At 49.0% G+C, this 16,780-nt stretch overlaps 1 protein-coding gene across 1 annotated transcript in view; it reads left to right on the top strand.

The window, feature by feature from the left end:
* Positions 1 to 16,780, top strand: part of CACNA1E (calcium voltage-gated channel subunit alpha1 E) — a 245,656-nt gene that overhangs the window by 154,621 nt on the left and 74,255 nt on the right. Inside the window, exons 12-20 of the mRNA XM_075003399.1 lie at positions 579 to 788; positions 1,843 to 1,955; positions 2,254 to 2,366; positions 2,526 to 2,657; positions 3,671 to 3,743; positions 4,221 to 4,338; positions 4,888 to 4,955; positions 9,994 to 10,091; positions 16,440 to 16,496. Coding sequence (XP_074859500.1) covers positions 579 to 788; positions 1,843 to 1,955; positions 2,254 to 2,366; positions 2,526 to 2,657; positions 3,671 to 3,743; positions 4,221 to 4,338; positions 4,888 to 4,955; positions 9,994 to 10,091; positions 16,440 to 16,496 — 982 coding nt within the window. The remainder of the gene's footprint in view (positions 1 to 578; positions 789 to 1,842; positions 1,956 to 2,253; positions 2,367 to 2,525; positions 2,658 to 3,670; positions 3,744 to 4,220; positions 4,339 to 4,887; positions 4,956 to 9,993; positions 10,092 to 16,439; positions 16,497 to 16,780) is intronic.

Here is a 16,780-nt window from a genome sequence, read left to right as displayed (position 1 = left end):
GCTGGCTTGCCAGCCCATCTGAAAGACTCCTACTAGGAGCCCAGTGCTAAGGCAGGCCAGAGTCTCCTCCCCACAAGTCCTCTAATGACGTGGGGAATCTTGTAAAATCCAGAAGGGCGCAAAGCCAAACTGGGCAAAGGAAGGCCAACACTCCCTCTAATAGTCTCCATCCATGGGCACAATAAATTTTCTTGTGGGCATCAAGGCAGGTGTGGATCGGCACCACCGGTAGAAACACAGGCTGCTGGCTGTGGGCACTCTGCTAATCAGCTGGGCAGTGCCTGAATCTCTCCTGGTGACTGCCCAAGAGCTCAGCTTACAGGGAATGTTGGTGAAGACATTGTGTTTCTGTCTGTTTTTTAGTATAGGGAATGGAGCCCTGGTGGGGTTTCTCCTGCTTACAGAGCTACTATGGGAGCTGGCAGGTTAAGCCCCCACTGCCCCAGCAGAGCCATTGAGTGAAGAAATTATTCCTCCCATCCTCTGGTTAGGAGAGAGTTTGACCCGATTAGGTCTCCTGCAGAGCAGAACCAGCGTGTTCCATCATTCTCCTCTGGCCGCTCTCCTCTCCCCCTCAGGTACCCCTCTCGCTCGCGGCAGCATCAGGAGTGCTAAAGTGGATGGCGCCTCATACTTCCGGCACAAGGAGCGACTTCTGCGCATCTCTGTTCGCCGTATGGTGAAATCCCAAGTCTTTTATTGGATCATCTTGAGTGTGGTGGCTCTCAACACGGCCTGTGTGGCCATTGTCCATCACAACCAGCCCCCATGGCTCACCCACCTCCTCTGTGAGTTCCAGGCACCTCTCTTTGTGTCTCATTTTGTATCAGTACAAAGTGGGGACATAATACAGGTTGAACCTCTCTTGTGCGGCACCATTGGGATCTGACCTGTGCTGAACCAGTGAATTTGAGGGACCAGGGGAGGTCAATATTTTCTAGCAACATTACCAACACTTCCACTGTTTACTGGGCTCTTAGGAGGCATTTAGGGGTAAATTACAGCTAAATAAAGAACACTGCCTGCTGTGAATAAGCTGTATGGGACCACGGGAAACATGGCTACCCCTATGATAAGTGAACATCAGGCTAATTATAATCATGCCAGATTATGGATGTTGCTGGATGAGAGAGGTTCAATCTGTAGTAAATTTACCCTGGTGCAGTTATGCACAAAGACTAATTGACACCCGGCTGAGGAATTCTTTGTCGTACCACAGAAATTCAGCTGTCCTGGAGTAGTTTCTCAAAGAGCAGAGACACCACACAAGCGATCTGGACACCAACAAGAAGTGTATTGCGTCCAACTGAGGGTTTTGAGGAGACAGTATAATTCCCATCTAGGGTTTGTCCCAGGGCGTCAGGGTTAAAAAATTGCCATAGATCTGATAATAATGAGAACCTTGGTTTTACATTTTGCCCTACAGACAGCAATACAGTGCTCCTGCAGCACTTGGTCAGTTCTGATGTGCTAACCCTCATGGGGTTAGCGACTTCGACGTCTCGCCGCCTAACGTCGAAGTTAACTTCGAAATAGCGCCCGACGCGTGTAGCCGCGACGGGCGCTATTTCGAAGTTAGTGCCCCTACTTCGAAGTAGCGTGCACGTGTAGACACAGCTACAGAGAACATAACTCATGGAGAAAGTCTGTCATGTCCGTTGGCAGTGGTTGGGCCACTAGAGGGTAATAACCTACTGGTGCAATCAGCTAATGGAGTTATTCCTTTAGATCAAGTGACAGAGGTTCCTCCTGGAGTGTTGAAGGTTTGAACTCTGCTGACACCCCATAGAGGTGTTACTGTATCAGCTCTTCACCCTAAGCACCTGGATTTCCCTCTTTCAGACTATGCAGAGTTCCTCTTCCTTGGACTCTTCCTCCTGGAGATGTCCATAAAGATGTATGGAATGGGACCACGCCTGTACTTTCATTCCTCTTTCAACTGCTTTGACTTTGGGGTAAGCGGCACGTGGTATTGGATAGCAGCAAGGGGGCTACAGTGTAACTTAAAGAGGGGCAGGGGAAGACGATAGCCCTCCCACAGGAGTGTGGGGACGTGGCCTGCTGTGTATAAGAGATAGGAAGGGAAGCATCATAGTCTGTTCCAGTTGTACTGAGGCCAGACGAACAACTTTGGATTACGTAGGGCCAGAGCTGCATACCCAAGAAGAACGTCCTGTGATTACTTTAGTTCTTGACTCTCTAGGCCCATGTTCTGTATACTGGCTCTACACTCGTGTGTTTCTGATCCCCCAGGTCACAGTGGGAAGCATCTTTGAAGTGGTCTGGGCTATCTTCAGACCAGGAACCTCTTTTGGGATCAGTGTCTTACGAGCCCTCCGTCTGCTGAGAATATTTAAAGTAACAAAGTAAGTCGAGAGGACCAAGCGTCCCTACTTGTTGGCTCACTGCCCTTCAGCCCACCTGGCCCTTTCACTGGCCCTTTCTGGCTCCTAGCTCTTGCCTGGTTACTGTCGCAGATCCTGATTCCCTACTGCTAGGGCTACAGTAATATCTGCGTTCTCCAGGTATTGGGCATCCCTGAGGAATTTGGTGGTCTCCCTGATGAGTTCCATGAAGTCGATAATCAGCCTGCTCTTCCTCCTTTTCCTCTTCATTGTCGTCTTCGCCCTGCTGGGGATGCAGCTCTTCGGAGGCAGGTAAATGCATCAAAGGGCAGGGAAGATGGAGCCAATTTATATACAGTGTGTAACAACAGCTCCCACTCCTTCAAGGACTGGGAGATTACAGTGGATGAGAGGCTGGATATGAGTCAATCGTGTGCCCTTGTAGCCAAGTAGGCTAGTGGCATATGGGGGTGCATTAGGAGGAGCATTTCCAGCAGATCTGGAGAAGTTATTATTCCTCTCTACTTGGCACTGGTGAGGCCACCTCTGGAGTATTGCATCCAGTTCTGGGCCCCCAGTATGGAAAGGATGTGGATGCATTGGAGAGGGTTCAGCAGAGGGCAATCGAAATGGTTAGGGGGGTGGAGTACATGACCTATGGGGAGAGGCTGAGGAATTTGGGCTTACTAGTTTGAAGAAGAGAAGCGTGAGGGACGATTTGATAGAAGCCTTCATCTTCCTGAAGGGGGCCTCTAAGGAGGATGGAGAGAGGTTGTTCTCAGTAGTGAGGGATGGCAGAACAAGGAGCTGTGGTGTCAAGTTACAGAGGGAGAGGTGTAGATTGGATATTGGGAAAAACTATTTCACCAGGAGGGTGGTGAAGCACTGGAATGTGTTACCCAGAGAGGTGATGGAATCTCCATCCCTACAGGTTTTTAAGCCCCAGCTTGACAAAGTCCTAGATGGGATGATTTAGTTGGGCTTGATCCTGCTTTAGGCAGGGGGCTGGCCTCAGTTGCCTCCTGGGGTCCCTTCCAGCCCTAGGATTCTATAATTCAAGGAAGACCCTGACCCACCAGCTTGCACCAGATCACCAATCAAGTTCCATTTTCTAAAAGGACCTTAGATCAGTTCCTACGTCCATTTGGATTTCTGCACAAGTGCTCTGGGGTACCTTACTTCTTTCAGATGAAATGGGGTCGAGGGAAATGGTGAATGGGCAGAGTAAGCTCCTGTCGGAGCAGCAGACCTACGAGGACAGAAACCAACAATTTGTTGCCATCTCTGTATTCCAGCTTGTCCATTTCCCTTTGGTTCATTTTCAGATTTAATTTCATGGACGGGACTCCCTCTGCAAACTTCGATACCTTCCCTGCAGCCATCATGACAGTGTTTCAGGTAGGGGGCTGGTATTTTTTTCCATATTGTCATGACCTCCTTGCTCTCTGTTTCTGAGCCCTGCCCTGTGGCAGTTCCTGTTCAGAAGCTGTCCTTACCACCAAAAGATCTACGTGCTTAAGGCCTGATTTTTCCATGCAGCTACAAAGGGACACTGGCATAAAGTAGCAGAGATCCTTGACTTACTTGACTTAAACCCTTTATACTCTGCGTGAAGCATAGGTCACCTATAAGATCTACCCCCCTAAATTAAATGAAGGCTTGAGTTCTATTGCTGTACATTGTCAATTCAAAAAAATCTCTGGAGGAAACCTAGCTACTCATCACAGAGTGACTCTCTTCTCCCGCATGTAACGCAGCTGTGGGACAAGATTGTAGATGAGACGTGGCCTCCATATTTGGATCACCTCCTGCACACATTTGCAGATAGGGAAACTGACGGGCTATAAAAATGAAATCACCTGTTTGTTCGTTCAGATCCTGACAGGCGAGGACTGGAACGAGGTGATGTACAATGGGATTCGCTCCCAGGGCGGAGTCCGCTCTGGCATGTGGTCCTCCATCTACTTCATCATCCTCACCTTGTTCGGAAACTGTATCCTCTTTTTTGCTGTGTTTTAGGGAGATCTCCCTCTGTCCTGTCTCGCTGTGAGAAGGGGACACCTCCCCTGGCTCCTCAGAGATCCCATGCTCCACTGGTATTGAGGGAGTGACTATCCCAGAGGTCCTTTCTGCATTTCAGAGGGCAGAGCCCCTGCTCCAGCTAGACCCACCACAAATGTCAAGATAGGAGCCTGGGCCCACAATCACCCCTCTGACCTGGAGGAGAAAGTATGTTCCTGACACTCTGCTCTCCTATCTCCTGCAAAGGGACAATGCTGTAGGCTGGCTGGAGGACTTCTCTCCTCCCATGCTGGTCCCAGCCTCTTCCTGCTTCTAGAAAGTAGAGGACTTATCCCTGAAGTGAAGTTGGGCCCCTCAGCTGCCTGGTCCTTCCATGGGCCTGGGTTCCCCTCTGTGAAGCTGGCATACGCCTCTCTGTCGGGGGGCAAGGGGATGGGGGAGGTCCTGTGTGTTCTCCCACTGGTGGCAGTAGCAGCTCAGGCCATTGTCACATGACGTGTGGGCTCTTAACACCCCCCAGACACCCTGCTGAACGTGTTCTTGGCCATCGCTGTGGACAACCTAGCCAATGCTCAGGAGCTGACAAAGGTAAGGATGCTGATGCTCTCACCCCTGCACCTTGCTACCCAACGAACCTTGTTCAGACTGTCCATCTGGACCCCACACAGAGTCCATCCCCCAGGGCCCAGGAATCCACCTCTGAGTCATTGTAATGGCCCCGGGAAGCCCATTCTCTGTTTTTTCCCTTCTTTGATTACAAGTGTGTGAGTACGTTGAGTGCTTAGGGAAGAGGAGGGCTCATAACTGCACTGACCCTGGCCTCTGTCTGCTCCTCGGGTCTAACCATGTCCCAAGCCCAGATCCCCCTCAGAGCTCTGTCAGTGCAGCTCCTTCCTGTCCCACTGCATGTCTTCCTGAGCAGTCACAAACCGTCACACTGAAGAGCATGATGGCTTTGCAGTGTGAACCCGTGGGGAGGCAGGGGTGCATGGGGATTAGACCTTGGCCACCAAGTTCATTTCCATCTGGGACCTAAGCAGGATTTGTACCTATGCTCCTGTGGGTGAAGGGCAAGCGTATCCAGACGCCCTCGCCAGTGAGCTTCTGCCTTGGGAAAAATGGCACGGCTTTGTGGGCCGAGGTGGGAGATGAAAACCAGGTTCCTGTTCTTGGTTCTGCTGCTGAGTTAGGGCTTGTCCACGTGGGGAACTTGACCAGAATAGCTGTTCCACTGTAGCTATTACACTTCAAATTCTCACCCGACCTTAATCTGAAATAACTGCCTAGTGTAGACAAGCCCTTACCACTGGGCAAGTCACTGAGGCCCCGATTCAGGAAAACGCACTGATGTCCATCCCTGTTCCAGAAGGCACTCACATACATAGGCTGTGTCTACACTTGCATTCCTCTTTAGAAAGAGGCATGCAAATGAGGGAAATCAAAATGCAAATGAGATGCAGATTTACATATCTGGCACCTCATTTGCATCTTCTTTCGAAAGAAGAAAAGCAGTGCAGACACAGTTCTTTCGAAAGGAAACCCCATTCCTATATTTTTAGGAGCAAGGGCTCTTTCGAAGATGGGGTTTACTTTCAAAAGAGCTGCATCTACACTGCTTTTTTTCTTTCAAAAGAAGCAGATGCAAATGAGGTGCCAGATATGTAAATCTGCACCTCATTTGCAGTTTTGATTTCCCTCATTTGCATGCCTCTTTCAAAAGAGGAATGCAAGTGTAGACACAGCTATAGACTTTAAGGCCCATCATGATTACCTCGTCTGACCTGCTGCACACCGTGCACCACAGAACCTTGCTCTCCCACTCCTGTGAACATGACCTAACCTCAGGCTGAGTTACTGGTGTCCTCAATCCATGCTGAAAACTAGAACACGTGTTTAAGTGCTTTCCTGAATCAGGGCCAGCATCTCTCCACCTCCGTTCAGCCCATCGTCCAAGCAGGGATGAAAGTAACTTAAATTTCTTACAGGTACTTTTGTACCGTGCGTGCCTCCAGTAGCGGGCTCCGGGCAGGAGGCTGGGAGTGGGGTTATGGCACAACAGTGCTTGTAAGAAATTTTAGTGTGGGGTGGAGAGCAGGGGGTGGGGTTTTGGGAGGGTGCAGGAGTCAGGGTGGGGATGTGAGGAGGGCACAGGGCAGACATTTGGGGTGTGCGGGGTGTGGGAGTCAGGACTGGGTGTGTGGAGGGGTGCAGGGCAGAGGGCTGGAGGTGAAAGGGGGCACAGGGCAGGGGGTGGGGTGTGTTGGGGTGGATAGAGGGGGATACAGGAGGACAAGGGTGCTAGCTAGGGTGGGCAGAGGCCTGAAGCTTCCCCCACCCACCAAGATTCAGGCCAGGACCCCACTGTCTGTTCCCCTTCATCGCTATGAGGGAACGAGAGGAAAGCTCACAGCAGGGTCACTCCTTGCCCCCACACACACACCAGCCAGGTGGGAGAGGAGTGCAGACACGCTCCCTGGCAGGCGGGGGAGCAGCAAGCAGTGTCCCATATGAATCTCAGGTGTCAGGGGCGTCAGCCCCCACCACTACCCTCCCTTAATAGCACCCGAGAGAGGGGCTGGGACAGTCCTGGACCCATGTGGGGCACACCCCAGCCAGCTCCTTTAACCTGCCTGCTGCCTAGTGTGGGAGCCAGCAGGCCGCCACAGCAGCCCAGGCGGGAGCATGCTGCCTGTCCCTGCCGCCACGCACCGGGACCCTCTGACTCCTGCTTGCGGAGCGGCGCCTGGGCGTGGGGGCACCGCCTCGCTTTCCCCTCTGCTCCCAGGCGGCGGCGGCGTGAGGATTCCGTGCGTGAGCGAAGACGTGTCCGGCGTTCTGTGCGTGGGAAGTGCGACCGATTGTAAAGCCCTCTCCCCTAGCTCCTCTCTGCCTCTGGTGCAGTTGGCATTCATTACCCCTCGCAGCTTGGCACCAAGCCAGCCTGGGCCTCAGTGTCCGGCTGGCACCTGTTTGGACTGTGAAACTCTGTGGAGTGCAGCCTGTGTGAAACGCCTCCAGGGTCTTCATTATTCTGAGGCTGGCCTGGTTCCCAAAGCAAAGAGGCTCCTTCCTGCCCATGTCATCTCTGGTCCGTCTGTTCCTCATGCTCTCCAGGCTCAGAGAGTAGCCTCCAGCACCAATGGAAATCTGATTTGTTCGAGGGGAGGGAAATGGAGCAGAATAATCCATTTGGTTGTCTGACTTTCCTCAGGGTGGTGAGCGAATGTGCGTCTTCTCCTTGGGGAGCAGTGCCGAGAGGGCTTCATTTCCAGGGTAATGCAGGTGGCACCTCAGGGAGGGGGGAGGGGGAGCGTAGAGTGACTCATGCGGGGAGATTACGCCCCCATGCTCTATTGTCACTGCCTCGCTAACTTCAGAGGGAGAGGACTGGTGTAGCTCTGACACTCTGAGGACAGTGTCTGTGGCCAACAGGGAGAGGGAAGTGCCTGAGGTGTCGAATTCTAGGCTTTCCCATTCACCTCCCTTTCCTCACACCCTTGATTGTGGGTAGCATCAATGGAGGACCGAGCATGCTGGGTCTTTACTAGGGCTGAATGGGTGTAAGGCCACAAATGATATTTCTTGCTGTGGTAACTCAGCTGAGTTGGTCGGGGTAATGCAATCCCACGTGGGGTCAAGCGTGAACCCCGGCCTCCCTCTTACACAGGCAGACAAATACCTAGACACCAGTGCTGCCCAACACAGACACTGCAGCCTTGGCGAGGCCCCACTTTGGCTGGGGGTCCAGGCCTGGCCAATGCCTAGGGAGCGCCAGCAGCTGCTGGATTTCCTTTGTAGCTAGCACAGCTGCCTCTGGTCACTTGGCCCTACTGTGCAGATACCAGCGTGGGAGCAGAAGGTGACTGGTCTCCCCTCTCCCTGCTGCAACTGTCCCTGTCTGTGCCTGCTGCTCGGAAAGCCTGAGCCGAAGCCCAGGGACTTTAATGGACAGACTCCCATTGACTTCCATGGGCTCAGAGTAGCCCTGAGTGCAGAGCGGAGCAGGTAGTGGCCCAAGGACAGGAAGGGAAGCAATCACAGAGCAAGCCCTGTTGTCTTTTTCATGCACTGTGGGCCGGACTGAGCGGGTGCATCCCCTCTTTTCCACGCTCTCACTCTTGAGTCAGCTGGGGCTGGGGGAGTCAGGGCAGGATAGAGGGGTCGTATGGGGCAGCTGCTGTTACAGGTAAGCACCAAACTCTTCTTTATCCCAGCCCCAAACTTATACAGTCTCTCTGTAATGTAAGGGGGAACCTGCTAAAATGCCCTGGGATACACAGACCTGCCCCAGGCTTATGCTGAGAAATGTCCCAGGAAATATTTGTTCAGACACCAGCACCAAGACGAGCCCCCTGCCCCTGTGCACCGCACCAGTGCGTGCACGCGTGCCCTATAGTGTATGTGCACACCTATACCCCTTGTGGTCCCCCTTGCATCCACCCCCATAGTGCTCACACATACCACCCCAAGTATATAGCCATACAGTCTGTTTGCCCAGGGCGAGTTCCCATCTCCTCCTCAGCTCCCCCCATATATTTCGGGTGCAGGTTGCCAGCCGTCTCCCCCATACACCTAGTGAGGTAGGCAGTCTCCCAGATTCATCCTCAGGCCCACCGTATTGTCCCCCACAGTGTCCCACTCACCTGGTGGAGGTCAGAGTGTGCCCTGTTCTGCCCCACTCTGCACCCATGCTGGCAGTGCTCGGGTCTGTTATGTGTAAGGAGTGTCGCGTTGTCCCTGCTGCAGCGTTATTCCCTCACAGGCGTTTGGGAGGGAAGGAAATGCTACCATGCACTCCCTGCTCTTCTCTGCAGCATATAAAAGGCCTCTTGGGTTCTGGGCTCTAAATTCTGGTCATGAGAAATCAGGAGCACACTGGAATTTTTTTGTCTGCTTCCTGATAAACATCGTGTATTTGCAACTGCCGGAGTCAGAAGACCAGACTAGATAGGCCAGTGTTTCTTAAACTATGTTCCGCGGAACAATGGTGTTCTGCGACCAATTCGTAGGTGTGCTGTGAGCGTCTGAGCTTTCTTTTGGTTCATGCACCAATGGTATTTATTTTCTGTTATTAAAACCAGACATAGTGTTAGTTCTTCATTGCTAGGATACCTGATTAAATTACTTCATTTTGTTTGTGCTATATATGCTGCTTTTTGTTCTTCTTTCTTTTCTTTTGTCTTTTCTTTGGCACAAAGAAGTATTTTTGAAGAAAATGTTCATAGGTGTTCTGCATTGAAAAAATATTATTGTTTGGTGTTCTGTGGCCTCAAAAAGTTTAAGAAACATTGAGATAGACCAATGACATGGCCTGTTATGGCAAATACTATATGAGGGGGCACTGCCATGAGACTTAACCTAAGAAACCCCTCGGAAAGAGCGGGCACAGTGAGGAAACCATGTCAGTTTTTACTTGGTTTCTTGAAAATAAATACCACACTGGACAATGCAGAAGACTCATTTCTACATTTGCAGGTTCGCCCTCTCAGCCTTTTATTGCTGGTTGCACTAGGTTTGGTTTGCAGAATCTGGCATCCAGCAGAACCACTTAGCTCCCCTGCAGTATCTGCAGGGATGTGGATTTCCTGGTGCTGATATGTAATGCCCACTTTTGTTTGACATTCAGGATGAGCAGGAGGAAGAGGAGGCTTTTAACCAAAAGCACGCGCTGCAGAAAGCCAAGGAAGTCAGCCCGATGTCTGCTCCAAACATGCCTGCCATTGAGTGAGTCACCCTCCGCATGCACTGTCGGCAACTGCCTGTCCCTGAGCTCTCTATGGTGATAGCCTCTCATATCATGAAGGAGAGAGGGGTCTATGCAAGGGGTTGCAAGAACGTGAGGCATGGACGTATTCATGCACATCTAAGGTACAGGTGACACAGAGGTGTTGCTCTCATGCATGGTGAGGACATTGTTCATTGATGGTTTTGAAGCAGCACGATCGGATCAGACCAGTAAAAAGGGGCCAGGTCTGCTGTTAATTGTGGGGGATCCTTCCATCTTCAAGGTGGTAGCTACATCAACTGACAGTGCTGGTTACTGAATGCGCCTGCTGTCCTAAATACTCCAGTCTGAAGTCTTTATTGAGAAGCAATAGGGAAGACTTTTACTCTTGATTGTGCTAAGAGTGTGAGGTCAGAGCCATGTCTTCTGTAAGAGGCCTTCACTGATCCTCTGATGAAGAAGACCCAGCAGTCACCCCTGCGGGAGGAACAGGGGGGAACCCTGTTGTCTCCTCTGTAAGAGGAGTTCCCACTAACAATTCCATTGTGGCAGAAGTGGGGTATGGAGGAAGAAAGGAGATTTATTGAGTCTGGAATAGAGCTGGTCAGAACAAGGGCAACAGAGCTATTTTCTATCAGCAAAAGCAGTTCCGTAGAAATCGAAATGCTCTGAGAAATCACATCGATTCTGCTGAAAATTTGATTCAGGGAGAAAAAACAAGGAAAAGTTCTGCCAATGTTGAAATGTCTCCTTGTGTCACTTTGGGGACAGAACATTTCCGTTTTCCATTTGGAAATGCTTTTGAGCTCCCAACTTTTATATTAGGTATTCGAAAACGAAGTCTACCTGGAATGTGGGTTTTGTTTAGTTTTGTTTTTTCCAAGACAAATCTTTTGAGCCAAAGTGAAATTTTTTTGAAGTTTTCCTTCCGTGGAGAATTTTAAATGTTTGGGTTTTAATCTGATTCTAAACAAAGCCAAATTCAGAAATCCTTGTCCTCTGGCCAGCTCTACTGTGAAGGCTCAGGGAAGCATCCTGACTTCACCTCTTTCTCCAGTTAGCCACCAAAGTGTCTGAACTTCTTGGATCTGCGGCATTGGGCTGACATTATCAGAACAGGCTTGTTTGTGCTATTATAGGCATGTCCTGTTTCTAGCTGGGCCAGAAATTATAAGAACAACCCTGGGAAAGGAACCCCTCTGCTATAGTAGGAGGTGGTTTTGGGAGAGGCTGCATAGTTAGGCTGCTGTCAGTGTGTGGGAAGCTGGACACTGGATGTACAGTGTGAATGATGCATTTTAGGAAATGAAGGGATTTAGACTGTAGCAGAAGGCCAGGGAATGGGCAGATACAGGCAAATTAGGAGGACATGGTAACAAGTGGAATAAGTTTCCTACTCAAAGGCTGTGTCTACACTAGACTTTTCCAATTCACTTCCTCAGCGCTAACAATATCCAGGAGTCTCTAATTTGACCAGAACTCTATAGACAGCTGCTTGTGCCTTATCTACTCTCACCATTTCCATGGTTGCACTTGCTGGAGAGCCAGGGGTAGCAACAGTGGGAATTAAAATAGAGCATAAACAACACTGAAGAAAAGACCTAATGTAAAAAAGATGTGGGGAAGTAGAGTGAAATTATGGAAGTAGGTGTATCTGTGTGCAGACATGCGTGGAGAAGGATGGAATTGTACATGTGTGGCGTGGGTGCCTTGCGTTGGGGTAGATGGTGACCAGAAGACTTCTGTCAAGGTAGATTTGAGTGAATGGGATATGGACACCTGCCGTATGGAAAGGGTTGGATGAATGTCTACTGCGTGTGGATGAGTTTGCATGTGTGTGCATGGGTGCCCTCCATGTAGGGATGGATTTGTGTGTGTTGTGTGTGAGTTCCTTCAACATATGTGTGTGGGGGGGAGTATTGGTTGTGCAGATGGTTCAGGTGTGCAGTTTGGTATGTCAGTGCCTGCTGTGCAGGTGGAGTTGGGCGTGTGGTCTGGTATGTCAATGCTGTTATGTGCATGGGCTTGCTTAGGCTTTTGTCACTGTGCATAGGCATCGTCACCTTTCATGTGACTTTTATGTCTGCATTTGTTCTGGCCTACAACCACATACATGTGCATTAGTATTTGCACCTGTGAATTTTAGTCATGAGTCACCATTCGGACACACATGCCTTTATTAATGTGCAATTCCGTGGCTTTCTTTGCTTGCCTGTGTACCTTTGACTAACGTGTACAACAAGGATTACTGTTCTTATCCCTGGTGATGAGTGTATAGTTACACAGTTGTCTGCATGCATTTGCTTCCAGGCATGTCCTATGTGCATGTACTTGTGCGTGAATACCAAATTCTTGCTTGTGTGCAGTCTGTGAGTATCCCCTTGTGTATGTCCGATGAGTAAACAGGACATATAATCTGTATATGGGTTGGCAAAATGTGTACATGCCTGTCTCCTGCACACACACATTCTAGCTGGCAGTAGGTATATGTGACAATGTGCATATAGTAAGTGTATGGCCATATAATCATAGAATATTAGGACCGGAAGGGACCTCGAGAGGCCATCAAGTCCAGCCCCCCCGCCCCAATGGCAGGACCAAGTACTATCTAAACCATCCCTGATAGACATCTATCTAACCTGTTCTTAAATATCTCCAGCGATGGAGATTCCACAACCTCCCTCGGCAATTTCTTCCACTGTTTGACTGCCCTTACAGTTAGGAACTTTTTCCTAATATCCAACCTAAACCACCCTTGCTGCAGTTTAAGTCCATTGCCTCTTGTTCTATTCTCAGAGGCCAAGAAGAACAAGTTTTCTCCTTCCTCCTTATGACTCCTTTTTAGATACCTGAAAACCGCTATCATGTCTCCCCTCAATCTTCTCCTTTCCAAACTAAACAAGCCCAATTCTTTTAACATTTTTTCATAGGTCACATTCTCTAGACCTTGAATCATTCTTGTTGCTCTTCTCTGGACCCTCTCTAGTTTCTCCACATCTTTTTTGAACTGCGGTGCCCAGAACTAGACACAATACTCCAGCTGAGGCCTAACCAGCACAGAGTAGAGTGGAAGAATGACTTCTCGTGTCTTGTTCACAACACACCTGTTTATGCATCCCAGAATCATGTTTGCCTTTTTTGCAACAGCATCACACTGTTGACTCATATGTAGCTTGTGATCCACTATAACCCCTAGATCCTTTTCTCCTGTAGTCGTTCCTAGACAGTCTCTCCCCATTCTGTATGTGTGAAACTGATTGTTCCTTCCTAAGTGGAGCACTTTGCATTTGTCCTTATTAAACTTCATCCTGTTTACCTCAGACCATTTCTCCAATTTATCCAGATCATTTTGAATTATGACCCTATCCTCCAAAGCTGTTGCAACCCCTCCCGACTTGGTATCATCTGCAAACTTAATAAGCATACTTTCTGTGCCAATATCTAAATCATTGATGAAGACATTGAACAGAACCGGTCCTAACACAGACCCCTGCGGAACCCCACTTTTTATACTTTTCCAGCAGGATTGAGAACCATTAAGAACTACTCTCTGGGTACGGTTATCCAGCCAGTTATGCACCCGCCTTATAGTAGCCTCATCTAAATTGTATTTGCCTAGTTTTTTGATAAGAATATCATGAGAGACCGTATCAAATGCTTTATTAAAGTCTAGGTATGCCACATCTACCGCTTCTCCCCTATCCACAAGGCTCATTATCCTATCAAAGAAAGCTATCAGATTAGTTTGACAAGGTATATGCTTTACAAATCCATGCTGGCCGTTTCCTATTACCTTACCACCTTCCAAGTCCTTGCAGATGACTTCTTTAATTACCCTCTCCATTATCTTTCCTGGCACTGAAGTTAAGCTGACCAGCCTATAGTTTCCTGGGTTATTCTTATTCCCCTTTTTATAGATGGGCACTATATTTGCCCTTTTCCAGTCTTCTGGAATCTCTCCTGCCTCCCATGATTTTCCAAAGATGATAGATAAAGGCTCAGATACCTCCTCTATCAGCTCCTTGAGTATTCTAGGGTGCATTTCATCAGGCCCTGGTGACTTGCAGACATCTAATTTTCCTAAGCAATTTTTAACTTGTTCCTTTTTTATTTCAACTTATAACCCTACCCCTTTCCCACTAGCATTCACTATGTTGAGCATTCCTTCATCAGACTTCTCAGTGAAGACCGAAACAAAGAAGTCATTAAGCATCTCTGCCATTTCCAAGTTCCCTATTACTGTTTCTCCCTCCTCACTGAGCAATGGCCCTACCCTGTCCCTGGTCTTCCTCTTGTTTCTAATATACTTATAAAAAGCCTTCTTGTTTCCCTTTATGCCTGTAGCTAATTTAAGCTCCTTTTGTGCCTAAGCCCTTCTAATCTTTCTCCTGCATTCTTGTGTTGTTTGCCTATATTCATCCTTTGTAATTTTTCCTTGTTTCCATTTTTTATACAATTCCTTTTTTATTTTGAGATCGTGCCAGATCTCCTGGTTAAGCCAAGGCGGTCTTTTGCCATGTTTTCTATCTTTCCTACACAGCGGGATAGCTTGCTTTTGGGCCCTTAATAATGTCCCTTTGAAAAACTGCCAACTCTCCTCAGCTGTTTTTCCCCTCAGTTTTGCTTCCCATGGGACCTTACCTACCAGCTCTCTGAGTTTACCAAAATCTGCACTCCTGAAATTCATTATCTCTATTTTGCTGTTTTCTGTTCTACCCTTCCTTAGGATTGTGAACTCTATGCTTTCATGATCACTTTCACCCAAGCTGCCTTCCACCTTCAAGTTCTCTACCAATTCCTCCCTATTTGTTAAAATCAAATCTAAAACAGCTTCCCCCCGTAGCTTTTTCAACCTTTTGGAATAAAAAATTGTCTCCAATACAATCCAAGAACTTACTGGATAGTCTGTGCCCCGCTGTATTAGTTTCCCAACATATATCTGGATAGTTGAAGTCCCCCATCACCACCAAATCTGGGGCCCTGCTTGACTTTGTTCGTTGTTTAAAAAAAGCCTCATCCACCTCTTCCACCTGGCTAGGCGGCCTGTAGTAGATGCCTAGCAGGACATCACCCTTGTTTTTTACCCCTCTTAAGCTACGTCTACACGGGGATGCTACATTGAAATAGCTTATTTCGATGTAGCGAAATCAAAATAAGCTATTTCAATGAATAGCGTCTGCACGTCCTCCAGGGCTGGTAACGTCGACGTTGGGCAGCACTACATCGAAGTAGGCGCTGCAGGGGAGCGTCTACATGCCAAAGCGGCCCACATCGAAATAAGGGTGCCAGGAACAGCTGCAGACAGGGTCACAGGGTGGGCTAGCACTTCCCGGGCAACAGCAAGCCGCTCCCTTAAAGGGCCCCTCCCAGACACACTTGCACTAAACAGCACAAGATCCACAGAGCCGACAACTGGTTGCAGACCCTGTGCATGCAGCATGGATCCCCAGCTGCAGCAGCAGCAGCCAGAAGCCTTGGGCTAAGGGCTGCTGAACATGGTGACCATAGAGCCCCACAGGGGCTGGAGAGAGCGTCTCTCAACCCCTCAGCTGATGGCCGCCATGACAGACCCCGCTATTTCGATGTTGCAGGACGCGCATCGTCTACATGTGCCCTACTTCGACGTTTAACGTCGAAGTAGGGCGCTATTCCCATCTCCTGTTGGGGATAGCGACTTTGACGTCTTGCCGCCTTATGTCGATTTCAACTTTGAAATAGCACTCGCCACATGTAGACGTGGCAAGCGCTATTTCGAAGTTGGCACGGCTGCTTCGAAGTAGCCCTCTCGTGTAGACGCGGCCTTAGTCTAACCCAGAGACTCTTAACACATCCATCTCCTACGTCCATCTCCACCTCAGTCCAAGTGTATACATTTTTAATATATGATTCTCTGTAACCCTCTTTCAGAATCCTTTACATTGTCAAAGCAATGTTAATGAGAACCAGGGCTGTAGATTTAAGGGTCAGTGAGTGCATTTGCCAGTATGTCTGTCTGTCAGTATGTCTATCGTGTTATAGGCTCTTGTGTTGGCAGCCCAACAACTTTGAAATGCATGCCTGCGTCAGTGCATGCATGTACAGGTGAAAATCTGTCTGCATGTGTTTGCAAAAGTATTTACTCCATCTCTCTACACATTTATGGATAAGTTTGTGAGTGTGATAACCCCATTTCTGTTGATATAAATGTGCCTTCTGCGCTGTCCCATGTGTGCACATGCCAGCAAGGGATGCCTGAAATAAGGTGATGCGTGAGCACAGAAGCGTGTATGATTCTCTGCCTGTGATTGTTCATGTGCAAGTCCCTGCAGGGTTGAGGTGGACTGAATCGGTTCATTTTTCTTTCCCAGAAGGGACAGGAGGAGGAGACACCACATGTCGATGTGGGAGCCACGCACCAGCCAACTGTATGTGTGCCAGATGGTTGTGTGTTGTGCGTGGCAATGTGTGTATGTGGCTCCATGTATTTTCATGTGTGTTAAACTTAGGTGCCTACATAGACTATTTTGAAGCCTGTGTCTGCTCCTCTGGGCACAGGATTTGTGTGTGCTCCTGCCTCTGTATATCTGTTAGTGTGTGTGTGTGTGTGTGTGTGTGTGTGTGTGTGTATGTTTGGGTGGGTTGGTCTCTAACCTAAATGTGCTCTTTTGTGCGTCCATTTGCTTGTGTGTGTGTGTGTGTGTGTGTGTAT

This window comes from Carettochelys insculpta, chromosome 9, assembly GCF_033958435.1.
Source record: "Carettochelys insculpta isolate YL-2023 chromosome 9, ASM3395843v1, whole genome shotgun sequence".
Classification (NCBI taxonomy): domain Eukaryota; kingdom Metazoa; phylum Chordata; order Testudines; family Carettochelyidae; genus Carettochelys; species Carettochelys insculpta.
Note: the sequence above shows the minus strand (reverse complement) of the source record. Positions and strands in the feature narration are given on the sequence as shown.